Consider the following 27,284-nt stretch of genomic DNA (forward strand, 5'->3'; position numbering starts at 1 on the left):
AGTGCAGATGTACCCTGTATCTTCCGATGTGTTTGTACAGTGCCCTGCACAATGGGGTCCCAATCGTGGGTAGGTCCTTTAACAAGAGCTCCTGCAGCAGCAGCTGAAAGCTAGTGCTGTATCCCGAATGGACTGTACGGGACCAGAATGCCCCCACTGGGGCGACCTCGCACGCAGGTCTGAGGTCACGCTGTTTGGAAAGTGCTATTTTGTTCCACAGAATGGCACCCTCCATGCGGTGTGACCTCGCATGTGTGTTGAGTGCAAGGACATGTTTTGTGGAGGATGCTATTGTGCGAGCAAAATGGCATCCTCCAGGCTGCAAAAGTGCCGGAATACCATTCTGGAGTATTCTGGCTCCATCACCCCGCGGCTGAAATGGCCCAATTGTGAGAGTTGCGTGCACTAGGTGTCACACCTGGTGGGGCTGGTGGGAGAAGGTCAGCAATTTGCAGACAGACCAAACCCCATGATGTCATCATTTTTTAATTTCATCATGTTTGAACTTTTGGTGTTAGCCATACCGCGGTTCGTAGAGCTTCGTAGAGCTTGCTGAGGTTTGTGAAGGCGAATCCCTGGATTGATGCTGAATGTTATTAATTCCGAGACAGGAACCCTTTATGGAGGGCATCAACTGTCTTCATAGATTTCTCCGAAGACCTAAAACACTAAGAACAAAACGTGAGACTGTCTTAGCTGTAGAGCGAAATGATCTCCCTGCCTCTGTCTGACGAACATTTTCCTCTCCGTAAACTTTCCAGAGAGAAAACGGCGCAGAGGGAATAAAATGGCTTCCAAACAAAGGTCTGCGGCAACCGAAGGTGAGTGTGACTGATGGGCATATCTCACTATTAATCAAGAATTAAAGGAAAGTAATATAATTAATATCAATCAACATGGATTTATGCAAAATAGTTCCTGTCAACGTAGCTTGATATTTTTTTGATGAGTTTGGTTGATAAGGGTAATAGTGGTGATGTAATATAATTAAGGCTTCTGTAAGACATTTGACTTTCTACCTCATGATATTTTGATGAAAAAACTAGAAAGATATAAAATTAACGTGGTGCACAGTAAGTGGCTTAAAAGCTGGCTAACTGATAGGTCTCAACATGTGATTGTAAGTGTGGAATCATCGAGCTGCTGTGTTTTTAATGTGGTCCCGCAAGGATCAGTTCTCAGCCCTATGCTCACTGACAGTTTACCAATGACCTGGAAGAAAATATAAAATCATCATTGCCAAAGTTTGCAAATGACACACAAATTGGGGGGTGGTAAATAATGAAAAGGACAGGTCACTGACACAGAGCATGGTAAGCTTGGCGCAAGCAAACAATATGCATTTTAACATGGCTAAATGTATATATATTGGAACAAAGAGTGTAGGCTGTACTTACAGAATGAGGGACTAAGCCCTGGGGAAGCAGTCACTCTGAAAAAGATTTGGGGGCACCTGATGGGTAATCAGTGGAACATGAGGTCCCAGTGGGATGGTGTGATAAAAAGGGCAATTGTGATCCTTAGATGCATAAACAGGAGAATCCTGAATAGGAGTAGAGAGGTTATTTTATCTCTATATTTGGCACTGTTATGACCAGTACTGGACTCCTGTGTCCAGCTCTGGTGTCCACAATTCAGGAAGGATGTTGATAAATTTGAGAGGATTCAGAGAAGAGTCATAAGAATGATCAAAGGATTAGAAAACAGGTCTGATAGTGATAGACTCAAAGAGCTCAATCTATTTAGTTTAACAAAGAGAAGGTGAAGGGGTGACAATCACAGTCTATAAGTATCTACACGGGGAACAGATATTTAATAATGGGCTCTTCAGTAAAACAGAGAAAGGTCTAACATGATCCAATGGCTGGAAGTTGAAGCTAGAAAAATTCAGAATGGAAATAAGGCGTACATTTTAACAGTGAGAGTCATTAACCACCATGTGCTGTGGTGGATTCTCCATCACTGACAGTTTGTAAATGAAGACTGGAGGTTTTTCTGCTCTAGGAATTATTTGGGGGAATTCTGTGGCCTGCATCGTACCGGAGGGCAGACTGGATTATCACAGTGGTCCCATTTGGCCTTGGAATCTGCGAATCATGAACAAAGCAGCACTGCTCCTACAATAGAGCTCAGCCCCACTGCCATAGCCCCTGCCCCATTCCTTACAGCGCTTCCTCCTAAAGGACTACACCTAAGGGTGCAGAATGCAGCAGCCCACCTCTTAGGTGATGCTCCTTGGTGGCAGCATGTTTTACTCGTGCTCTAATCTGCTCTGGCTACTGATTGGTTTGTGGGTTGAATAATATAAGGTGCTGGATTTGATGTGTGAACTCCTAGGTGGGGTTGGGACCTTGCTGCTTGAGTGACCCCCTTTCTTCTTGTACCAGATGGGCACAGCTGTGATAGGCAGAGGCGCCTGAGCTAGTCCCCCTTGGTTTTAAGGAGAGGGGGCTGGCAGCTGAGCACTTCCTGTGAGGGGCCCTCCGCTGGGGAACAGCTTTCCCACCAGCCTGAAATAGACCAGGTCTATTGACCTTCCAACCATGCTGCAAGAAACATCTGTTTCTGTGGGGTGTGGAAATCCAGGGGGCAGAAGGGAGTTTGGTGCTCAGTGGACAATCTCATGCTGTTTTCAGAATATCTGGTTGGGGCATGGATATTTTTAGTAAAAGTCATGGACAGGTCTCCGGCAATAAAGAAGAATTCACGGAAGCTCGTGACCTGTCCATGACTTTTATAAAAATATCCATGATAACATGGGAAGGGACTGGGTAGCTGTGGGGTGGCTGGGGAGCTCTGGGGCCCCCACCACCCATGGGGGCTCAGACCTCCAAGGTCCCCTTGCCCCCATGGCAGAGGGGAGCTTCAGGGTCCCCCTGCCCCTTCCCCAGCAGTGGGGAACTGTGGGAATTGCCTCCCCCACATTTGGGAGCTGTTGGGATCCCCCTGCCCGTTCCCCAGTGGTGGGGAGCTGCGGGAATCACCCTGCTGCCTCCACATTTGGGAGCTGTGGGATCCCCCTGCCCCATGGTGGCGGTGGGGAGCTGCTGGGATACCCCTGCCCCGCGGCGGGGAGCTTCCAGGATACTCCTGCTCCATGGCAGCAGCGGTGGGGAGCTGCAGGGATCCCCCGCCCACGGCGGTAGTGGGGAGCTGCCAGGATCCCCATGCCCTGCGGTGGGGAGTTGCCAAGGTCGTCTGCCTCGCGGCGGCAGCGGGAAGCTGCTGGAGTCTTCCTGGCCCCACGGCAGTGGCCGGGGAGCTGCAGGGGTCCTCCTGCCCCATGGCGGTGGCTGGGAGCTGCCAGGGTCCCCCTGCCGCTGCAGCTGGAGGGGAACTGTGGGGATCCCTCTGTCCCCCACAGTGGTTGGGAAATGCAGGGTACACCCCTGCCTGCAGTGGCGGGGAGCTGCAGGGTACCCCCCGCTGCCCAGGGCAGTTGGGAACTTGTGGGCACTGCTGCCTCAGGCGGCGGGGGTACCTCACAGCTCCCTTCCACTGCAGGAGGCAGCTCCCAGCCACCAGGGCTGAAGTCACAGAGGTCTTTGGAAGTCACAGATTCCATGACTTTTGCGACCTCCGTGACAAAATTGTAGCTGTATTTATGATCTGTATTACTGCTGCAGCTAGGAGCCCCAGTCATGGATCCCCAGTCCGTTGTGCTAGGTGCTGTACAAACTACAGCCTTAGCTACGAGCCACTTCTAAGTTTTTTTTATAATTGAATAGTCTAATCTGGGCAAAGGATGAGAGGAGAGTATCTGTGAGCTCCCCACAGCTCATGCTCCTGCCCAACTCCCTACTGCATCAACCACTGTGACCACAGCAGAGTGTGACTGACGGGCTCCTCTCATTATGGACCAAGCAGCACTCTGCCTGCAGTACAGTTAAGCTCTGGGATTAGAGATCACAGAACGGACACGAGTCCATGCCAGTCAGTAAGAGCCACGGTGTCTAAATGCTGGTCCTCTCCACAGGTGATGTTAAAGCCTTCAGCCAACACATGGATAATTATAGCCCTTGGGAGCTGAGGAGGCTGAGCGAGCACTTCCGCCCTGACATGGTCTATGTCATAGAGAACAACATTCCCATGGTGCTGCAGGAACTCATCCACGGACGCGTCATCACTGCACAGCAGGCCCAGGTACAGCACCCTGCATACAACAATGGACTCCCGGCTAAAGCTGCCATTCCCATTTCCCTAGAGAAACCTTGTCCGTGGATATCAGGGCAGATAGGGTTTGCGCACACCGAGTTGTCTTTTTCCAGGGCAGGAGAGTGTCTAGGGCTGCTGCTGGCCATACATGCCATGACATGCAGAGATAACAACAGGCTCCAGGAACTTCTGCTGGGGGACTAAGCATGCTCAGTAACACTGCTGAAGCCAGCTGCCCACACTCTGCTCCCTCTCTCCGCGTGGGCTGCACAGCAGGCTCCGATCGAACTGCCCAATAACCATAGACCTGTTAGAAGCGAAGGCAGCCGGCCAGGTTTATTGTCGACAAAGCACAGTATTAGTGCCCTATACTTGCTACAAGTACAAGTACGACATGTATGCCTGTGACAATGGACGCAGGTCAGTCAGTGGCAGGACTTTCCACTGCCCCCGAGGCCAGCCGAAGACACTCCCTCTGAGGCCTGGTCTACACTGTGTGTGTGGTTTCAGAGTAACAGCTGTGTTAGTTTGTATTCGCAAAAAGGAAAGGAGTATTTGTGGCACCTTACAGACTAACCAATTTATTTGAGCATAAGCTTTCGTGAGCTACAGCTCGCTTCATCGGATGCATACTGTGGAAAGTGTAGAAGATCTTTTTATACACACAAAGCATGAAAAAATACCTCCCCCCACCAGCAGGAGAGTGGGGTGGGGGGAGGTATTTTTTCATGCTTTGTGTGTATAAAAAGATCTTCTACAATTTCCACAGTATGCATCCGATGAAGCGAGCTGTAGCTCACGAAAGCTTATGCTCAAATAAATGGTTAGTCTCTAAGGTGCCACAAGTACTCCTTTTCTTACTGTGAGTGTGTGGATCTAAGTGACGCAACTTCAGCTATGTGAATAACATAGCTGAAGGCGACGTACTTAGATCTACTCAGCGCGGTGTCTTCACTGCGGTGAGTCGACTGCTGCTGCTCCCCCGTCGACTCCGCCTGCACTTCTCATGCCGGTGCAGTACAGGAGTCGACGGGAGAGTGCTCGGGGGTCGATTTATTGTGTCTAGACAACCTGGCGGGTAGTATAGGCATACCCTGAGATACCTCTTTATACACCCATACAAACAAGCTACATATAGCCCCTCTGATGAAGTTAGTTACTGCCCCCTAAGGTGGTTTGTTACCACCCATTACCTTGTACTTGTTGGTTTGATCAAAACATCTCTATCCATCACACTGAGGGCAGGGTGACCAGATGTCCCAATTTTACAGGGACAGTTCCGATTTTTGGAGCTTTTTCTTATATAGGCTCCCTATTACCCCCCACTCCCTGTCCCGATTTTTCACACTTGCTATCTGGTCACCCTAACTGGGGGTCAGTGTATCCTTGTATCATCTTTGGGGAGTGTGTTTGTCCCATACTTGGTATCGGGATGTTCTGGTACCATCCTTCCGGAATGTGTTTGCATGAGTGTCCTATGCCAAGCACTTCTCGGGGATGTGTGTGTTTTTGTTAAACCAGCCTTGGTCTTGCCACATTCTGTGAGCCTGCACGCAGACAGAGCCTGACTTCTGCGCACAGCCTGTCTCTTGCTCACTTTGCTTTATATTAGGAAGGCTTGACCGCTACTTTAGTTCAGGCCTCAGGCCCCATATTGGGCTCTGACACAAGGCTTTGTGTCTCAGGCTCCCTTTCAGCTACAGCAGGCATGGGTCGGCTCTGTCTCTGCATGCAAGAGTGTTTTCTGAAAGAGAAACAATCCATTCATTCCATTCCCTTAATTATAATTCCTGAGGAGGCCACTAGAGGGGTCTGTAAGAGTAGGACCCCCTACCCCACACCTCTCCTAGCAATGGAAATGCTTCAGTGTCCCAAATCTCGGTTGATTTGGGGAGTGAGAGCGGGGGGTGGTCTATCAGTGCCACATGCAGCCTTTACTCCATCACCAGGTCACTCTGCTATGGCAGAGCCTTTTGTTGCCCTTATAATCATGGACCAAGTGCCCAGATGGTCACTTTCAGGATGTAGCCCTTGGCCATAGGATGTTATGGGCCACTGATAAGGCCTCAAGTGGAGTACTGGGTCCAGTTCTGGGTACCACACATTGGGAAAGATGTGGACAAATTAGAGACAGTCCAGAGAAGAGTAACAAAATTAATTAAAGGTCTAGGAACCATGACCTACTCTGAAAGATTTTTTTAAAAGGGTTTGTTAGGTCTGGAGAAGAGAAGACTGAGGGGGGACATAACAACAGTCTTCAAGTATGTAAAAGCTTGCTGTAAAGAGGAGGGTGATAAACTGTTCTCTTTAACCACTGAGGATAGGACAAGAAGCAATGGGCTTAAATTGCAGCAAGGGCAGTTTACGTTGGACGTTAGGAAAAATTTCCGAATGGTCAGAGTGGTTAAGCACTGGAACAAATTACCTAGGGAGGTTGTGGAATCCTCATCATTGGAGGTGGTTAAGAACAGGTTAGACAAACACCTGTCAGGGATGGTTTGGATAATACTGAGCCCTGCGTCAGTGGTAGAGACTGGACTAGATGATCTATCTAGGTCAGAGGTGCCCGCGGGACCGTCCTGCCCAGCCCCTGAGCTCCTTGCCCAGGAGGCTTGCCCCTGGCCCCTCCCTCGCTGTTTCCCTTCCCACGCAGCTAAGCCGCCACGTGGGCAGCGGGGCTGTGAGCTCCTGCCACTCTGAGCGGCATGGTACAGGGGCAGCAGTGGGGGGGTTGGGTAGCAGGTCCTGAGGGGCAGTCAGGGCACAGGGAGCAGGGGGCGGTTGGATGGGGTAGAGGTTCTGGGGAGATCAGGGGTTGGGGAACAGGGGGGATTGGATAGAGTGTGGGAGTCCCGGGGGGCCTGTCAGGGGGTGGGGGTGTGGTTAGGTTGGGGAGTCAGGGTACAGGGAGCAGGGGGGGTTGGATAGGGGGTGTGATCCAGGGGGGCAGTTTGTGGCAGGGAGTCCCAGGAGGAGGCAGTCAGGGGACGGGAAATGGGAGGGGGAGAATAGGGGGCAGGGGCCAGGCTGTTTGTGGGGCACAGCCTTCCCTACCTGGCCCTCCATACAGTTGCACAACCTGATGTGGCCCTCAGGCCAAAAAGTTTGCCCACCCCTGATCTAGGTCCTTTTCTGTCCTCCATATCTATGATTCTATGTCACTCTTCTGATTACTATTATAGAAGCTCCCCCTCCCCTGCCCTGCCATTGCAGTCTGCTTCTGATTCTTCCGCCTCTTGTGTCCTTCTGTGTTTTAGGATTATAGTGGCTGGGAGAAGAACCATGACTCAACCAGCACCGCAGAGAAGCTAGTGGGTGATATTTTCGCTGTGAGCTATGCTGTGAGGCTGGGTCTCTGGGAGTGTCTGTTTGCTCTGCAGAGCAGGTGGGCTCACCCTAATCTCCATGGGATGCTGGATGAAATAATTCAGAATGGTAACGTAGCCATCGCACAGAGTGGGAAACAAGTCAACTGGGGGAATCCATGGGAACCTATGTTCTTCACTACAGGCTTTTCCTTGTCAAGCCCTCAGATCAAGGCTGTTTTCTGTGGGGTTCATTAATTAATCATAAGCTATGTCTTCACTGCATGCTAAGCACAGGGTAATTTAACCTGTGGTAGCCTAACTCACCATAGTGTGACCACACTACGATGCTGTCATGCCCTGCGCCTGCACTGGTGCCATAGCGGGCTGTGACACAGCTATATGGGCATGTATGCCAAGATCCGTATGTGATGGTTCTTGGGGTACCCAGTAATGTAAGTCACCCCTCTGCCTCCACCGTGAGGGTGTCTTGCTTGTACTTAACTGGGTGTCAGCTCCCTGACACCATGAGCCTATTACCACCTGAGCAACCTCCTCCAGGCTATGCCCCCTTACATTGCCTTCAGGCTAACACTAGGTGCACCCCAGTCCGTGAGCCCCTTTGAAGCGTCCCCCTGGAGTGTCCAGCCTGTCCTCCACTGAACACTCTCAGTGATACCAGGTCTGCTGTCCCCAAGAGAACAATATAAAGTATATCTCAGTTATGTCATATTCATATCATAAGCGTATTTTCATAAAGAATATGGAATGACACGTCACAGGAAGTAATTGGGCAGTGTGATTACTAAGTGCAGTATAAAGGGGTGTCTTCCTTACCTTCTTATATCTCCCAAAGTTTATTGTTTGTCACCAGAGTCATGACAACCCCCATAACTTATTCTTTGGTGAGCTGCCTCCCTGTTGACTTCATATGTAAATAGAGTTTCTATTGTCTTGGCTTACAATGTTTAATTTACATGTGGACAGGTAAATAAACATAGAATCATAGAATATCAGGGTTGGAAGGGACCCCAGAAGGTCATCTAGTCCAACCCCCTGCTCAAAGCAGGACCAATTCCCAGTTAAATCATCCCAGCCAGGGCTTTGTCAAGCCTGACCTTAAAAACCTCTAAGGAAGGAGATTCTACCACCTCCCTAGGTAACTCATTCCAGTGTTTCACCACCCTCTTAGTGAAAAAGTTTTTCCTAATATCCAATCTAAACCTCCCCCACTGCAACATCTTTGATCTGATAGAAAACCTATTTGTCAACTCTGCCTTGACACAGACTTTAGGAACATATTTTCAGTATACCTCGCAACTCATAGAATCATAGGACTAGAAGAGACCTTGAGAGATCTTCTAGTCCAGTCCCCTGCACTCAAGGCAGGACTAAGTATAATCTAGACCATCCCTGATGTGTACTTCTCTAACCTGATCTTAAAAATCTCCAGTGATGGAGATTCCACAACCTCCCTAGGTAATTTATTCCAGTGCTTAACCACCCTGACAGGAAGTTTTTCCTAATGTCCAACCTAAACCGCCCTTGCTGCAATTTAAGCCCATTGCTTCTTGACGTATCCTCAGAGGTTAAAGAGAATAATTTCTCTCTCTTCTCCTTGTAACAACCTTTTATGTACTTGAAAACTGTTATGTCCCCCCTCAGTCTTCTTTTCTCCAAACCCAATTTTTTCAATCTTCCCTCCTAGGTCATGTTTTCTAGACCTTTAATCATGTTTGTCACTCTTCTCTGGACTTTCTCCCATTTGTCCACATCCTTCCTAAAATGTGGCACCCAGAACTGGACACAGTTCTCCAGTTGAGGCCTAATCATCACAGAGTAGAGCAGTAGAATTACTCCTTGTGTCTTGCTTACAACACTCCTACTAATACAGCCTGGAACGATGTTCGCTTTTTTTGCAACAATGTTACACTTTTGACTCATATTAATCTTGTGATCTACTATGACCCCCCAGATCCCTTTCCGCAATACTCCTTCCTAGGCAGCCATTTCCCATTTTGTATGTGTGCAACTGATTGTTCCTTCCTAAGTGGAGTAGTTTGCATTCGTTCTTATTGAATTTCATTCTATTTACTTCAGACCATTTCTCCAGTTTGTCCAGATCATTTTGAATTTTAATCCTATCCTATCCAAAGCACTTGCAACCCCTCCCAGCATGGGTATCAGCTGCAAACTTTATAAGTGTACTCTCTAGGCTATTATCTAAATCACTGATGAAGGATATTGAACAGAACTGGACCCAGAACTGATCCCTGCAGGACCCCACTTGTCATGTCCTTCCAGCATGACTGTGAACCGCTAACTACTCTCTAGGAACGGTTTTCCAACCAGTTATGCACCCTCCCTATAGTAGCACTGTCATAAATATAAAGGGAAGGGTAAACACTTTTAAAATCCCTCCTGGCCAGAGGAAAAATCCTTTCACCTGTAAAGGGTTAAGAAGCTAGGATAACCTCGCTGGCACCTGACCAAAATGACCAATGAGGAGACAAGATACTTTCAAAAGCTGGGAGGAGGGAGAAGAACAAAAGGGTCTGTGTCTATCTGTGTGATGCTTTTGCCGGGGACAGAAGAGGAATGGAGTCTTAGAACTTAGTAAGTAATCTAGCTAGATATGCATTAGATTATGATTTCTTTAAATGGCTGAGAAATTAAGTTGTGCTGAATAGAATGAATATTCCTGTCTATGTGTCTTTTTGTAACTTAAGGTTTTGCCTAGAGGGATTCTCTAGGTTTTGAATCTAATTACCCTGTAAGGTATTTACCATCCTGATTTTACAGAAGTGATTCTTTTTTACTTTTTACTTCTTCTATTAAAATCCTTCTTTTCAGAAACTGAATGCTTATTCATTGTTCTTAAGATCCAAGGGGTTGGGTCTGTGGTCACCTATGCAAATTGGTGAGGATTGGTGGTAGAATCTCCTTCCTTAGAGGTTTTTAAGGTCAGGCTTGACAAAGCCCTGGCTGGGATGATTTAACTGGGAATTGGTCCTGCTTCGAGCAGGGGGTTGGACTAGATGACCTTCTGGGGTCCCTTCCAACCCTGATATTCTATGGTTCTATGATTCTATGATTTTTACCAAACCTTCCCTAGGAAGTGGGGTGTAAGGGTTGGGAGGATTTTGGGGGAAAAGACGTTTCCAAACAAGGCTTTCCTAATAAAAATAAACCCAGATATGGTTTGGTGGTGGCAGTGGAAGTCCAAGGGCAAAGGGTAAAATAGTTTGTACCTTGGGGAAGTTTTAACCTAAGCTGGTAAGAATAAGCTTAGGGGGTTTTCATGCAGGTCCCCACATCTGTACCCTAGAGTTTAGAGTGGGGAAGGAACCTTGACAAGCACCAACTAGGTTGTATTTCTCTAGTTTGTTTGTGGGGTCATGCAAGACCGTATCAAAAGCCTTAGTAATGTCAAAATATACCACATCCACCGCTTCCCCCCATCCACAAGGCTTGTTACTCCCTTCCTCCCTGAGCACTCCTTTCCTGGACATTTTCTACTTTCTGGGCTAATCCAGCCCATTTCCTGTCTATCAGTTATGCACAGCTTGCCCCCCAGGTTTAGTGTGGGGCGATTGAATTGGCGATCCAGTGATCAGAGTCCTGGTCTACCTGCTGCTGCCCAGCACTCCATCACAGGGGCACGGGAATGTGGGGAGCAGGAAGGAGATCGAAGGGGAAATACAGAGGAATGGGAGGTACAGAATAGAGCAGCCAGTAGCAGGGGAGGGCAACACAATGGTTCTTTGGGTCCAATGTCACTGAGACCTCATTAGCCTGCAGGTCCTGAGATCCAAAACATGGAGCCCCACAGGTGGAATTCAGAGTTGGACTGGATCTCTTGGAGCTGCTAACGTACAAGCATTGGGTACACTCTTCCATGCCAGCTAACCGCACAGTCTGTATCTTTCTCTCTGTTTAGGTCACAATCTGTTACTGGAAATTCTCCTGAATGAATCAGGACATGCCCTTGACCCAGAACTGAAAGGTACCATGAGGGAACTGAACTGCACTTAACTCTGCCAACACTGTGTCTCTTGTCAAGCCAAGAAGGGCTCGATCACAGGCCTGCCCTGCGGGCAATGTGGAGGCTGCTGGCCCCAGAGGGAGTGCTGAGAGGCGTTGTGCTTCAATGGGGCACAGTTCCTCTTGGAGTTCCGCAGCCTGTGGGGGAGCATGTCTTCTGCTTCCCCCATCCAAGGGATGCAGCATATACCCGTGTGTCCAACCAGCTCTGGTGTGCAGTATAGAGGAAGGACAGGACTATAGCCTTGCATCCTGCCTGCTCCACTGGGGGTTTGTATCCCAGGAAGCACTAGGAGGGAGCAAACCTGGTCACACTGTCTGAAGTGGCTCATGACTGTGAGTGCGCACCTCAGGGCAGACTGTCAGAAAACAGAGAAGAGACCCCACGCTGGTGGTGTGTTCTATGATTAGATTGCACCAAGCCAGTGACAAATATGAACTCTTGGATCACTATCTCAGTCTTACCATAGAGTCACAGACAGTCCCCTTAGACTCTCTAGTCTATCTTGCCACCCAGACAAACTGGACTTTGTGATAAAAGGTCACTTAAACCAGAAATCACACCACATCAGGTTACTGCCAGTCCTAAGAAACCAGTCACTTACCCCAGATCAATGGGTACTCTAGATCTTAGACCAAAGACAACATTGGTAGCCAATTCTATAGTAAACTAAAGCTTTATTAGCTAAGAAAAGGAAATGAGAATTATTGAGAGGTTAAAGCCAGTAAACTATGCACACAGGTGAGTCACAGTTTGTAATTCAAAATGGTGACAGTGATGTAATAAACTGCCAGTTTCCCGAAAGTCTTTTCTGGGTATCCAAATTGTCTCTGGGGATCTCTGCTTTGCCTCTGTCCCTCTGCTCAAGTGCAGGGATTCTGGTAAATTTCTGTTCCCTACTGGATTACATGAGCTGGACCAGGTAGTGCAGCGGTGCCCTGTCAGACTCAGGGCAAATTCCAGTAGAACTATTCATGATCAGGCCCAGCAGAGGAGAGAGGAGATGAAACAAGTGAGTCCAGAGCAACCATCCACCTAATTCCCTCACCATATTGTCTGATTAGAGTACAATTTAGAGGAGAAGTTTTTCTATCAAAACTTCCATTTACTAACCCTCAAAAAACAAACAGTGATGAGGTGAGGGAGAGGGGAAATAACCATATTTCTCCTTTTCAGCTTGTCAAGTAGAGCACAAAGCCAAACTCTGTGATCTCACAGGGATGATGAAGGAAAACAAGATGCCAGGGCGATCTGAAGGACAGATTTTCCCCATCTTTAACCGCTACGTGGAGCTCAAGGTCATCTCAGACCGTCACTTCAAGAAGCAGACACACCAGGAGCACGAAGCCCTAGCAGCAGCTGGGGAGCTGAATGAATATCGCCTCCAGAGAAGAATAAAGAGTGAGCTGGAGCGCATCACCCCTGACCGGCTCTTCCGCTGGTGCTTTCGAACCCACCATGTCCCCCTGTCTGTGATGGTGAGCGGAGTAGCTGGCGTAGGCAAGACAACCCTGGTGCAGAAATTCATCTTTGACTGGGCAACGGGGAAGCACTACCAGAAATTTGCCTTTGTTTTCTTCTTCAAGTTCCGGGACCTGAACACTATTACTGAGAAGAGGAGCCTAGAATCTCTGATCTGTCAAATATATCCACACCTCCAGGACAAGCTCCCAAGAGTCCTGGAAGACCCTGAGAAGTTGCTCTTCATCTTTGATGGCTTGGATGAGAGCAAGACTGATTTGAAATTAAGCAGAGGTGGATCCCAGGAGCTGTGTATGAACCTGGGGGATGTGAAGCCAGTTACTGTGATTGTCGCCAGCCTGCTGAATCAGACTCTGCTGAAGGGATGTTCTGTGCTGCTGACCAGCCGCCCCAGCAAGTTGACCAGTTTGGAGGCTGGAGTCTTCCATAGGGTGGCCAGTATCGTGGGCTTCCTCTCCAAGGAAAGGGAAAGATACTTTTCCATGTTCTTTGGAGACGAGCGAGCCTCTAGAAAAGCCTTTGCATATGTGAGGGACAGTCAGGTTCTGTACACGCTGTGCTACAACCCGTCTTACTGCTGGATCACCTGCACGGCCCTGAAACCCTGCTTCATGGCCACGGCAGGGAGACCACAGCCTGCACCCAAAACAGTGACCCAGCTCTTTGTCAGCTACATCACCCATATTATGGCCAATCACACCCAGGAGCGGCCTGAGCCTCAGAGGATGCGAGATATATTGGTAAATGTCGGACGGTTGGCTGAATATGGCCTCAGATATCGCACACTTGTCTTTCAGCCGCACTACTTAGAGGTTGCCAATGTGGAGTTTTCTCCCTTCCTCAGTGGCTTCTTGGTGGAGAACCCTCAAACTGATGACTCTGCCCAGGTGACCTACTCCTTTCTTCACCTCACTATCCAGGAGTTCTTTGCTGCCCTCGTGCAGTATCTCGATTACAAAGAGGACAAGTTCAGAGACACAATGGATAAAGCCAGGTCCTGTAAGGAAGGTGATTATGAGATCTTCTCTCGCTTCCTGGTTGGCCTCTCCCATCCTGCAACCAAGATGCCCCTGGAGAAATATGTGGGGAAGTTCTCTGCAGAGGCAACTCGCAAGGTTATTGAGTGCCTCAGTGAGATGAACTATGAAGAGCTGCAAAGCAGAGAAGATCCTGAAGGGAAGAGAAGGCTGATGAATTTATTGCATTTGCTGTTTGAATCCCGGAATAGCCAACTTGTGCCTGATGTGTTGGGCAAAGATGCCCACATGGACTTCTCAGAGTTATACCTCATGCCAGTGGATTGCACAGTCCTTGCTTATGTTCTGAGTTGCTGTGAAGAAATACAATGCCTAACCCTAGATTCCTGCTTCATCCAGAACGAGGGCCTGGAGCGACTCAGACCGGAGATGCACAAAGTCAGAGAACTGAGGTAGGAAAAGAGGTTGTATATAAAGTTGAAAATATCAGAGACTTGACATGTCAGTGGCCTCAGCAGTGCTGTCAGGCAGACAACAGTGTTACTGATACAGAGGTTACACCATTCGGTAACATACCACCAAACCCATCCTATCATTATGAATATGTATACGGGGCTAATTAAGATTACACAGACAACCTTAAATACTGGCATGTCAGTGTTCCCTCCCCACTCTGAGCTCTAGGGTACAGATGTGGGGATCTGCATGAAAGACCCCGTAAGCTTATTTCTACCAGCTTAGGTTAAAAACTTCCCCAAGGCACAAATACCTCCTTGTCCTTGGAATGGAATCGCTGTCACCACCAAGTGAGTTAGACAAAGATTTAGGAAAAGGACCACTTGGAGTTCCTGTTTCCCCAAAATATCCCCCCAAGCCCCTTCACCCCCTTTCCTGGGGAGGCTTGAGAGTAAACAAGGTGAGCATAGACCAGACCCTTGGGTTTTTAGTACCCTAAAAACCCCAATCAGGTTCTTAAAAACAGAACTTTTATTATAAAGAAAAAAAAGTAAAAGAAACACCTCTGTAAAATCAGGATGGAAGATAATTTTACAGGGTAATAAGATTTAAAACAGAGGATTCCTCTCTAGGCAAAACTTTAAAGTTACCAAAAACAGGAATAAACCTCCCTCTTAGCATAGAGAAAATTTACAAGCTAAAACAAGATATACTCAAATGCATTTCCTTGCTATTACTGACTATTTCTGTAATTTTAGATGCATCATTCAGTTGGAGCTGGATTACTTGGTCTGTCTCTTTTTGTGTCTCCAGAGAGAACACACAAACACAAAACAAAAGCCTTCCCCCACAGATTTCAAAGTATCTTCTCCCCTTATTGGTCCTTTTGGTCAGGTGCTAACCAGGTTATCTGAGTTTCTTAACCCTTTACAGGTAAAGGAGGGACTTTATGCTACCCTTAGCTGTATGTTTATGACATGGCATTTCCTAAATTTTGAGTGCTTCACTTTGCAACCTTAATAATGTTCTTTTAACTTAGACCTGTGTTTTGTGTGTGTGTAATTTCCTAGGTTTTAGAAAAAGCAAACAAACAACCCCCCCCCCCCCAGAAATCCCATCGTGTTGCCTCTTATTGACAGCCACATAGGCTATTAGCAGGGTCTAGATCCATTGCACAGACCTCTACCACTTGACCTAACTGAGTAACTGGTAACAGTAGTAGGTTGTCACCCACTGTGTTGTCTCTAAGGATGACACCCCTTGCCACTGGATTTTACAGCTATTTGCTGACAGCGAGGAATGGTTAGACTCAGGAATCTTGGGGTCCATTCCAGACTTTGGAGGGGAGTGTGCTCTAGTGGGCACAGACTCTTCTGCTGTTTTCCTCCATCCTATCACAGTCAGGCCAGGTCTCTTCTCTACCTGTGGTCCTTGTTCCAGTTCCATTCTCCTTGTCTACCCAGTCCCAGTCTCCACTACTCAGGCTTCACCTCCCAGTCTCAGTCACCTTGCCCAGCCAGTCCTAGTCAATCCCTCCAGGCTTGCTGTCCAAGTCCCACACTCCCCCACAATCCCAGTCTCTCCCTTTCCCTAAGCCCAGTCCCAGTCTCCTTGCCCAGCCAGTCCCAGTTCCCGATGCCCGGCTCCTTGTCTGAGCTGTCTCTCCCCTCTGCCGACACTGGTTTCCAGTTCCAGTTTCCATCTATGGGCTCCTCATTCAAACTCAGTTACTGCCCTGCCCCAGGCGTCCCCAGCTCCTTATCCAGTTTCTTTGCCCAGCAATCAGTCTCAATCTACCCTATCCGCCACCAGCTCCCAGACTCCTTGCTCAGCCAGTCCCAGTCTCCCCTCAACTCCCAGTCCCAGTCTCACCATACTCCTTGTCCCAGGCTACTCCTTTCCTTCATCCTGGTCTGGCTTTTGTCTTTTCTGCATTCAAATCAGGCATCCTCCTCCTCTGTGCAGCCTGGGCCCCAGCAGAAGAGATAATGGGGACATTGATGGGCTGGTTCCTTGCTCCGAGTTCTGGGTTTTGGTTTCACCCCAGCCCAGAGCAGCTGAAAGCATGTTCAGTTTAGCTCTGTGGGGATGGTGCATGAGCAGTCTGGGCAGCACTAGGAGTGGAAAGAGGCTGGAGCCTGCTCAGCGAGGATGGGATCTTGGGACCTTTTAGCTGTTAAGCTCTACCAGTCCCTGCTGAGCATGTGCAAATTGTAATTTTTCATTTGTAACAGAGTTGGAGATGGATTCCAGAAGTCCTGCTTGTCAGTTTTGTGCCTTATCCACAGGTCCATGCTGTCTTAGTAAACAGTACTCCTCCAAGGGACTGAAAGGGAAGCTCAGCCCAGGATTTCAGCTTTGAAGCTAACACAATGTGTCTGAGTCCAAGCCTGTAATTCTCTCTATTCATTTCCCCCCCAGCCTCTCAGACAACGATTTGAAGGATGATTCAATGAAGAATATTTGCTCTGTACTAAAGCATCCAAACTGTAGGCTAGAAGACCTGAGGTAACGTCATGCTTGTTTTCTGTCTGTGTCCTCAGAGTAATTCAGTGTTTTTGATTTCCAAATAAGTGATATGCCTGCAGTTGTACTGTCTTGTTCTGGGGTCTTGTCCTATCTTCAAAAAGCTAAGTGGCATTGGACCCGATGAGTGACTCACCAGGCAAAGCTGGCATGCTGCGTGAAGTGGGGATGATCACGTACTATGTGGCCTGGCACTCTTCCCTTTCAGTCACTGCTCAACCAATATCCCAGCAAGGGCTTTGCTACGGAGACACAAAACTTAGGTCCCTCCTGGGTGCTTGTGACCATTAAAGTTCCCGTGGTGGCCTTCACAAGATTAGAAGCATCAAATCTCATGACCTGGTCAAATTCTAATTGGATTTGTTGAACTCTGTTTCCCTAAATGCCCTCCGCTGTTTCTGTTTGTTAGAAAAGTCTTCACTAATTGCTCTAGCCTGTAAGTGATATTGCTGTATGCTGCTACGCAGCTTCTGGTCCCCACTGCAGAGGTGACGGCTTTTCAGTACGGGGTGAAATGATTCCTGTAAATAATACTATACTGTGTTAATTCTGAATGTCCAAATTAGGGAATAGCTAAGATAGAAACTACTCTTGGCTTATAAAATATTGAGGGTCATCTCACTGGTCATTGGAGAAGCATAATTATTCATAGATTTGCAACAACATACTGGATTTTCCCTGTACCCTCAAAACTGGTTGAATACATTTCTATATGAAAGGAATGCAGCTGAGATAATGGCTCAGAATTTTAGTAAAGCATTTGATACAGTGTATCTCAACATCTCATTTGAAAAATTAATTTATATTGGTTTGGATATGTCAGTATATAGCATGAAAGTGGGCGGAAGGGTAATGATAAACGGCCGATCATAATGTTGTGAGGAGGCACTTTGTGGCTTACTCTGTGGACTGGAGTTAGGGCCCATTTTATTTAGTATTTTAATAAATTGCTTGGAACAGGGAGTAAAGACCATGTTAATTACATTCAGAGATCACAGTAAATTGGGAGGAGTTGCAAACAGCATTGAGAACAGAAACGATACAAAGGGCTTGTCTACACAAACTAACTGGAAAAACTGAATCAGTTTTAATAGCTACTAAAGTCAGACACTCTTAAATCACCCATAGCTTGGATCTGAGAGTTTTAAAAGAGCAGGCTGAGCAGATCACTGGACTGTGAATGTTGAGTTTCAGTACATCCTGGAACACTAGGGAAGTTCCAAAGGACTAGAAGAAAGCTAACGTTGTGCCAATTTTTAAAAAGAGGGATGACTCAGATAATTATAGGTTTGTCAGCCTAACTTTGTTTCTGGGCAAAATAATGGAATGGCTGATGGGGCAGAGAAGAGCCATGAGAATGCTTAAAGGATTGGAAAAGAAATCCATGGAGCTCAATCTGTTAGTTTAACAAAGAGAAGGTTAAGGGATGACTGATCACTATCTATAAGTACCTGCACAGAAAACAAGGTAAGTGAGGTAGTATCTTTTATTAGATCAACTTCTGTTGATGGAAGGCACAAGCTTTAGAGCTTCACAGAGCTCTTCTTCTGGTCTAGGGAAGGAAGTAGAGTGTCTGAGCTAAATACAAGTTGGGACAGATTGTTAAGCAGAAGGGGTAATGCAGTCCCTTCTGGCCTTAAAATATATGAATATATGAATTCACATTAAATTATTTCAAAGCAAATGTGTGTGTGGATACTCTTATCTCAGAATAAAAAAAAAGTGTCCTATTTCAGTTTAGCCAAAGGCTTTTAGAAAACAAAGTAAGTTAAATCAAAATAGGATAATTTTATTTGGAAATATCAGTGTTCACACAGACTTGTACCAAAATAACAAAGGATGTGAATTAAAATGTGAATTATTTCAGTGCAAATCCGTTTGTAGTCAAGCCCAAAGGGGCCTAGAGAGATTAAAACCATGGGCAGGAAACAAGTTCAGGTTCAACTTGTACAAACAAAGCTAACACATCCAAGGATAAATCATTCAAAATACATATACCCGATAGGAAGGAGAAACCTAGCAAGCAGGAACAGTTGAAAAAGACTTTGCAGCCAGTATGGCCAAGACACTGGAGAATAGATGTTTGGGAACAATCCTACTCTAGCATCCTGGGCATGGACCAGATGCCCCATGTCTAACACTGGATCATAATTCAACGTTTCTCTTCCTGAGACTGCCTTTTATTGCACTGTATTGATCCCTCTGCTAGAGTCCCAAAGACAGAATCATATCCCAACATGCAGCCAGCTTGGCTCTCAAAAACACTGTGGAGTACTGGAGCGTCAAACATGTAGTAAGTGAAAAGCTAACGTAACCTTTTCCTGTTTCTTCCTCATTCTGCTCCTATGGCTTCCATCCTTTCTCTGCATTGTGGCTCTTGCATTCCACCCTCATGTGGTTTTTGTTCATTCTGATTTGTCTGCTCCTTCACATCTGGGTGATTCATGGGGCCTCTCTCCTATTCTTTCTTTCATTCATTGTCCACGACTCCTTTCACCCACCCTCCTGCCCCACTGTCTATTATTCTGGGTACTTTCTCTTTTTGATTTGTCCTCTTGTTTCTTCTACTGTTTTATTTTCACTCCATTTCCTGACTTGTCATTGTCTTGTTCCTCATCTCCTCTTTATCTTTTCCTCCTTCTCCCTTTCACTCTCTCTCTCTTTTCCTCTCTGCTCTCTAGCCTAGGGCAGAACATGTTCACAGAAGCAAGCTGTACAGCCCTGGCCTCTGCCCTCAAGGAGAACCAGACCCTCTTCAGTCTTGATCTGACCAGAAACAAAATGCGGAACACTGGCCTTTCCACCCTGTTAGAGGTGCTTGAGACCCCACAATGCAAGATTCAGAAATTAGTGTAAGTATCAACCTGATGGTGACACTTCTGCCTGAGGGCACTAATGGCTTCTAGAGCATCAGCTTTTTGGTTAAAATGTCCCCCCCCGCCAAATTTCTGTGGAAAGTGTACACTTTTTTGCAAAATTTTTTCATAAAACCCAAATTTTTTACTGAAAAACAGTTTTGACCAGCCCTGGTTGTACGCTGAGCAGAATGAAACCCTGATCAACATTTCTAGGTGTTCTCATAATATGAATATCAATAACAATATAGGGAAGATGGTGAGGAGATGCTCAGATGGGCACAAGCGATTAGATATGAACTGTCAATGTAGCCCATTTCTCTAACGGATTTGTCCAATGCTCTGACGCAGCCTCCAGGAAAATGGTTTATCAGATGACTCCTGTGGGAGACTCTGCTCTGCTCTCTCCAAAAACTCCACCCTCCGGCATCTGAACCTGAGTGCAAATGTTTACACTGATGGGTGCGCAGAAGACATGCATCTCCTTATCCTGACCAGCCCCAGCCTCACCGACATCAGGTAAAGTGGTGAGCTGGAGCCGGTTCGCACCAGTGCACGCGAACGGGTTGTTAAATTTTGAAGCAGTTTTAGAACCGGTTGTTAACCCTCTTCCCTGCAGGGGGCGCTGAGGCTTTGATGGGCTCCGGCCAGGAAGTGATGTAATTCCTCCTCTGGCCACCGGGGGCGCTGCACTGCGGGAGCCATGTGGGCTGCTGCCTGGCCCTGGGCACGAGCCCTGTTGCTGCTGCTCCCCCGACCCCTGGCCCTGGGGCTCCCGATGCTGCCTGGTGGGTCCCCGGCTGCTCTGCTGGGCCTGGGCTGTGTCCTGCTGCTCTCCCCGTGAGCACCCACCACCCTGCCCACAGCCAGCCCCTGCCCTGCCTGCAGCCAGCCCTGCCCTCCCTGCCCGCAGCCAGCCCCCCGCCGCACCCCCTGCCCTGCCCGCAGCCAGCCCCCCGCCGCACCCCCTGCCGCACTCCCTGCCCTGTATTCAGCCAATCCCTGCCACACCCCCTCCCTGCCCTGCCCGCAGCCAGCCCCTGTCTCCAGCCCCAGCCACACCTCCTGCCCTGCCCACAGCCAGCCCGTCTCCAGCCACCCCCGCACCCTCTGCCTGCAGCCAGCCCCTGCCACACCCCCTGCCCTGCCCGCAGCCAGCTCCTACCTCCAGCCAGCCCCTTTCCTGTCTCCAGCCAGCTCCACACCCCGTTGCCTCCAGCCAGCCCTGCACCCTCCTGTCTCCAGCCAGCTCCGGACCCCCTGCCCACAGCCAGCCCTGCCCCCCCTGCCTCCAGCTAGCCCTGCCCCACGCCCCTGTCTGCAGCTGGCCCCACGTCCACTGGTGCCCCGCAGTTCCCAGGGCAGTAACCCTGCACACCAGCCTCAATGAGGGGGGCAGGGAGCAGCTGGAACCCACACATGTGCACACCCTAGGGTAACCAGACAGCAAGTGTGAAAAATCAGGACAGGGGGTGGGAGGTAATAGGAGCCTATATAAGAAAAAGACCCTAAAATCGGGACATCTGGTCACCCTAGCACACCCCCAGGGAGTGGCAGGGACCCACACATGTGAAACGGAGCTCATTTCTAGTTCAGGCCCATCTTTTTAAAAAAAGAACTTTAGGCAGGGTTAACACACACCTGTATTTTCCCAGACAGGTCAGGCTTTTTGGTTCTTAAATTGCCGTCCGGGAGGAATTTTTAAATTTTAAAAATTCCTCCCGGGAAAATATGAACGTATGGTAACCCTGTTGGTACAAAAAATACATACTGGGGCACATCCCTTAAACCAGAACTTTGTATAGGGAACCGGTTGTTAAGATTTTGGCAGCTCATCACTACCTTCTACTGTCATAACTCCTGTTCCCTCCATACCCCTCTCCAGTGGATATATGAAAGAGAGTAATGGTTGTCAGTGGAATTCTTTGCTGATCAGAGAATGGTCTGGGAAGGAGATGTTCAGTGTTGCCCAACCCATCTGACTTGCTATTGGATTCCTGTGTGCATACTCATTTGATTGACAATACAGGAACTCTGTGGATATAAGGGAGAGATGAGCAGTAGTAATAGGAGTCTGGTGGTTGGGATTTAGAAAGTTTTTAGGCTGTCTTGGTGGCTCAGTGCAGGAGACCAATCATGTCAATGGCCAACCATAGCGAAGAATTTGGCTCGGATTTTGACTATATAATAGGGCCACATGAGCACCCCATTGAAGAGATCTCTTCTGCATCCACAAAGATTGATCAGAGGGACAAGAGTTGACCGCTTGACTACTCTAGTCTCTTCCTTTCAAGGCTCCTTTTCCCCCCAGCAAATGTATCTAGATTTTTATACCATGCCCACTGGTGTGGTTTCTTTTTAGCATCTTCCCCACCTTGCTTCCCTCCAATCCACTCACAACGCAGCAGCCAAAATCACCTTCCTTGCTTATGTTTTGGACCCTACCACTCCTGTATTCAGCTCTCTCCACTGACTCCTCTGACCTATAGCATCAAATCACTTTCAGATTATGATCCTCACTTTCAAGGCTCTATGGCCAACATCCCTGATCTTGTAGCTTATCAGATCCCACCTCATCCATTTCACTTCACCAGCAGTTGCAGCCCCACTGTTCTTTGGGTGCTTTCTTCCACTGTTGTGTTTATGCCTCCTTTCAGGCCATCTGCTATGATCTCTCCCAGTGTGCCATCTTCTTCTCATTTTAATCCCACTGCTTCTGCAAAGCCCACTGATATAAATCCACCTCAATATCAAGACAGCACTGCCTCCTTCTATCACAAATATTAAAAAGTTCTTTATGTCCGTTTGCTGGCTGTTTTTTTAAAAATGCAAAAGTCATTGGGATAGGGACTTAGTCTCTTTAATTTCTTGTACAGCTCCAAGCACCCTGTTAGGAGGAGAGGCGGAGGGAACTGGGGTTATTTAGTCTGCAGAAGAGAAGAGTGAGGGGGGATTTGATAGCAGCCTTCAACTACCTGAAGGGGGTTCCAAAGAGGTTGGAGCTCGGCTGTTCTCAGTGGTGGCAAATGGCAGAACAAGAAGCAATGGTTTCAAGTTGCAGTGGGGGAGGTCTAGGTTGGATATCAGAAAACACTATTTCACTAGGAGGGTGGTGAAACACTGGAATGGGTTACCTAGGGAGGTGGTGGAATCTCCATCCTTAGAGGTTTTTAAGGCCTGGCTTGACAAAGCCCTGGCTGGGATGATTTAGTTGGTGTTGGTGCTGCTTTGAGCAGAGGGTTGGACTAGATGACCCCCTGAGGTCTCTTCCAACCCTAATATTCTATGATTTAGTGCTTAACAAATAAAGATAATATTGAATGAGTCCTGCAGTAAGACACTAGCATCTGTCATGGAGTTGTTTTTGCAGAAAAATGTAAGGTGCGATAGAGAAGTTTACTGCAACCTCTCAGAAAGACAGAGAGCATAGAGTCCTATAAACAGACTGATCCTGGAAGACAGATATTCCAGGTCTCTGGTAACATGTCCAATTCCTATAGGAATAGGACAGGACTACTGGCCAAAGTTTGCCTTGTAACAGTACTAGAGTTATAACCATTTGGGTTGTGGGTTCCCAGACAATAACCCTGCGTGTTTTCCCGATTTGTTCCTAGATTGAGTTTGAACGACTTCTCTCCAGCAGTGGAAAGGCAGCTGAGGAGCCTTCAGAGAGAAGGTCTGAAGATTCATATTTAAAGGACTCTTTAATCTGACAGGTTTCAGAGTAACAGCCGTGTTAGTCTGTATTCGCAAAAAGAAAAGGAGGACTTGTGGCACCTTAGAGACTAACCAATTTATTTGAGCATAAGCTTTCGTGAGCTACAGCTCACTTCATCGGATGCTTCACGAAAGCTCATGCTCAAATAAATTGGTTAGTCTCTAAGGTGCCACAAGTCCTCCTTTTCTTTTAATCTGACAGTGCTGCTATGCTCTTCCATCCTGTGATAACAGCACTTGACTCTGGGAATTGCACCTCTCTGAATGCACTGCCTGGTTTAACCACCACTGGGATGATTTATTGTGGGAGTAAGACAGGGGGGGGAGGGGTGGCGGGGGGAAAATCTGATGCACATTCTGCTACATGTAAAACACCTGGAAATAACTTCCTGGAAACCCTGCCAGAACTTCCATCCCCAGCACTGGTGCAATGGGCTGCTCTTCGAATTCATTTCTTACTGCCATTAGTCAACCTGTTTGTTGGATTGAGATTCACTTACTCAGCAGATGGGTCTAACCAATCTTTATCACGGGAAAACATTCAGTAAGCAGTGATCATTTACAAGTGGGAAGCTCATCAGGATGATTCCATCGCAGTCACTTCCAGCGCTGGACAAAACACCTTCAACCTCCCTTTGTTACAGACTTATGACTTTTTGTATGCTTTTCTTAACTTATGCTTATGTATTAGTCTCATTTCCATGTTAACTCTCCTCCTCTGTCAGTACAGGGTTAGTATTAGTTCAAGATGGGGTTTTCTAGCTTTTTAGTTACTTTATCTTTTCTTTTTCTCACAAATATGAGTACTCTTCAATTTCTTACACGTACACAAACCAAACATGATTACACTGCAGTTTCTTCACATGTACAGTTTTACTTATGCATACATTGTGAAATATTATCAGAAAAGACTCTTAAAATTTAAAGCAGGCTTCAATCAGGTCTAAATATGCTGTCATTCCCAACATAGTTTATTTCTTTTTGAATTGATTCCAAACCCATTGTTGTCATGGAAACTTCAGATTTGTATTGTTGTGTGACATGGCAACTACAGCAAAAAGAATTGCCATAAACTGAGTGTGATGCTGTGTATAAAGAAAGGTGGCCATTTCTATCACCATTGTTACCAGTGTCACACAATTTCCATAAATCTTGTACAAAGTATGTAATGTAAGGGATCAGTAAGAAGAGTTATGAATTGCTAAGTATGATTATCCTGTTCATATGCATGTATAATATTTGTATCTGAAGTTATGAATATTGGCTATGCACTTGTATCTTAAATGTGTTGTATTTCTGGGTGACAGCCTCCAGATATAGATTTCCATCATCTCCAGCCAGGCCGTTGGAGAAACTCATCCCACTCAGACAGCTTTGCCTCTGGATGCCTCAGACAGTGAGGAGCCAATGGCCGCCCCCCGTGATTCAGCAAAACATATAGGGGCATGGGATATGCTCATGTGACCTTGGACTAGGCACAGGGGCTGTGGGCTTTGTTTGGGACAGTAACTTTCCATGCACATGGCAGAAGATATAAAAGGCACTTGAGACATCTTCATTTTGTCTCTTTCCTGCTCCAATTCTCTGGACTGTGGATTTACAATTAAAAAAAAACGTATTTTGAACTATGGACTGAGAATCTTCCAATCTTTTGGATGTTACCAGAGAGACTTTTGCAAGCCAGCTGTCTGTAACATCACTGCTACAATCCTGATCTAAGGACCTTGGAATCATTTATATGTATAAATCTATTAATCATTTTAACTCTGTTCTTTTCTTAATAAATGTTTAGTTAGTTTACTAAAGATTGGCTGACAGTGTGATATTTGGGTAAGATCTGAGGTACATATTGATCTGAAGGCAAGTGTCTGATCCTTTAGGATTAATAAGAACCACACATATGGTGAATTAGGTTTTCAATCACCCCTCACTATATTAGACCTCTTTGGATGGGAGCCAAGGGCTGGAGTGCCTAAAGGGGACTGTGTTTGGCTTCTGGTTAAGCAGTGTTATACTGCAGAGGCTCTTTTGCTACTGGCTCGGTGAATCTAATTTTAGAATACACCAGTTCTGGGGATTTCCTGCCCTATTTCTTGCACTCCGCCCTGACTATAGCATTCTCAGAGTGGTTCATCCTAGGCATCTGGTCACACCGAGTGCCATTCGGCCCTTTAGAAGCCTGCACTGGGGATGGCTCTGCTTTTACAGAGAGGACATCACAGCTCCTAAACGGCTCTGGCTATAACATTGCACTGAGATGCTGTTTCCTAGCTATGAGAGGCCTGCAGTTTGCATGTGTTCCTGTAACTCTTTCTGTAAAGAAGGGTGACACTGGGGAAATTTAGGAAGTTGTGTTTGGGGACGTCTACAGATGTGTGGCAGGTAGGTTTTGGGTTGGTCCCGGTTAGCAGAATTAGGAAGTGCAGTGTAAATTAAAGCAGCAACATTTGCCAACAGTTTTCTTTCAAGGGTTTCTGAGACATAGAATCATAGTATATTAGGGTTGGAAGAGATGTCAGGAGGTCATCTAATCCCGTCCCTTATTCAAAGCAGGACCAACACTCACTAAATCATCCCAGCCAGGGCTTTGTCAAGCTGGGCCTTAAAAACCTCTAAGGATGGAGATTTCACTACCGCCCTAGGTAACCCATTTCAGTGCTTCACCACCCTCCTCGTGAAATAGTGTTTCCTAATACCCAACCTAGACCTCCCCCACTGCAACTTGAGACCATCGCTTCTTGTTCGGTCATCTGCCACCTCTGAGAACAGCCGAGCTCCGTCCTCTTTGGAACCCTCCTTCAGGCAGTTGAAGGCTGCTATCAAAACTCCCCTCACTCGTCTTTGTAGACTAAATAAGCCCAGTTCCCTCAGCCTCTCCTCGTAAGTCAGGTGCCCCAGCCCCCGAATCATTTTTGTTGCCCTCCGCTGGACTCTCTCCAATTTGTCCACAGCCCTTCTGTAGTGGGGGGACCCCCACAACTAGACGCAATACTCCAGGTGTGGCCTCACCAGTGCCGAGTAGAGGGGAATGCTTATTTCCTGTTCTGTTCATACAAGTGTCTAATTTAGATGTTAAGTGGTTTTTATTCTATTCCTAGTTTATGTTTGTATAATTTAGATTGCAATTGGTGGCCTATTACTGTTTAATAACAATGAAAATTACTAATAGCATTGCAGCCTGGGGTACCCCAAGCCCCAGTGCTCATAGAATCCCCTGCACCAGGCCCAGCTACTTGGGCTTGGTGCAGGAGGGATTTGGGCTACCAGCTGTCTGCCATCACATTTCTCTTTTTGTTTGTTAACTCTCAGTGTCCTGTGTCTGACTAACTTGTTAGCCTCTCAGGGTACAGACCATGCATGAATCAAAACCTTTCAGGTCAGAATTGGAAATTGGGAGAAACCTTTGTTTAGGTGTCTAAATGGGAGTTGAGCTCATTTTGGAAATATAAGCATTAATCTCCCCCCCCCCCCAGCTTTAAACTTTTAGGCAGGGACTGTGAGATTGTCCAATACCTAAAATGATGGCCCAGTGGTCAGGGCACTAGCTTAGGGCTTGAGAAACCCAGGGGCGATTCCCTCCTGTACCACAGGGACTTTGGGCCTGTTGCTCAGCCTCTCCATGCCTCAGTTCCTCATCTGAACCAGGAGGAGAACAGCACTTCCCTGCCTCCTGGGGTGGGGTGGGGTCCTATGGTGCCGAGGGCCATGTAAGTACCATGGGTCAAGTGGGACCCTGATTTCAGAGTGGGACTGTAGGTGCTAGTGA

At 47.3% G+C, this 27,284-nt stretch overlaps 1 protein-coding gene across 1 annotated transcript; it reads left to right on the plus strand.

Moving 5' to 3' along the window:
* Positions 1 to 304: 304 nt before the first annotated feature.
* LOC140902917 (NACHT, LRR and PYD domains-containing protein 12-like) lies at positions 305 to 23,571 on the plus strand. Its single transcript, XM_073323502.1, has 10 exons — positions 305 to 389; positions 714 to 821; positions 3,977 to 4,143; positions 7,413 to 7,590; positions 11,401 to 11,466; positions 12,682 to 14,416; positions 16,842 to 16,928; positions 19,628 to 19,798; positions 20,153 to 20,320; positions 23,416 to 23,571. Exons 1-10 carry the CDS (start codon positions 305 to 307, stop codon positions 23,495 to 23,497), a joined length of 2,847 nt encoding a protein of 948 aa, XP_073179603.1. The 3' UTR covers positions 23,498 to 23,571.
* The last annotated feature ends 3,713 nt before the right edge of the window (positions 23,572 to 27,284 follow it).

This window comes from Lepidochelys kempii, chromosome 24 (genome assembly GCF_965140265.1).
Source record: "Lepidochelys kempii isolate rLepKem1 chromosome 24, rLepKem1.hap2, whole genome shotgun sequence".
Lineage (NCBI taxonomy): Eukaryota > Metazoa > Chordata > Testudines > Cheloniidae > Lepidochelys > Lepidochelys kempii.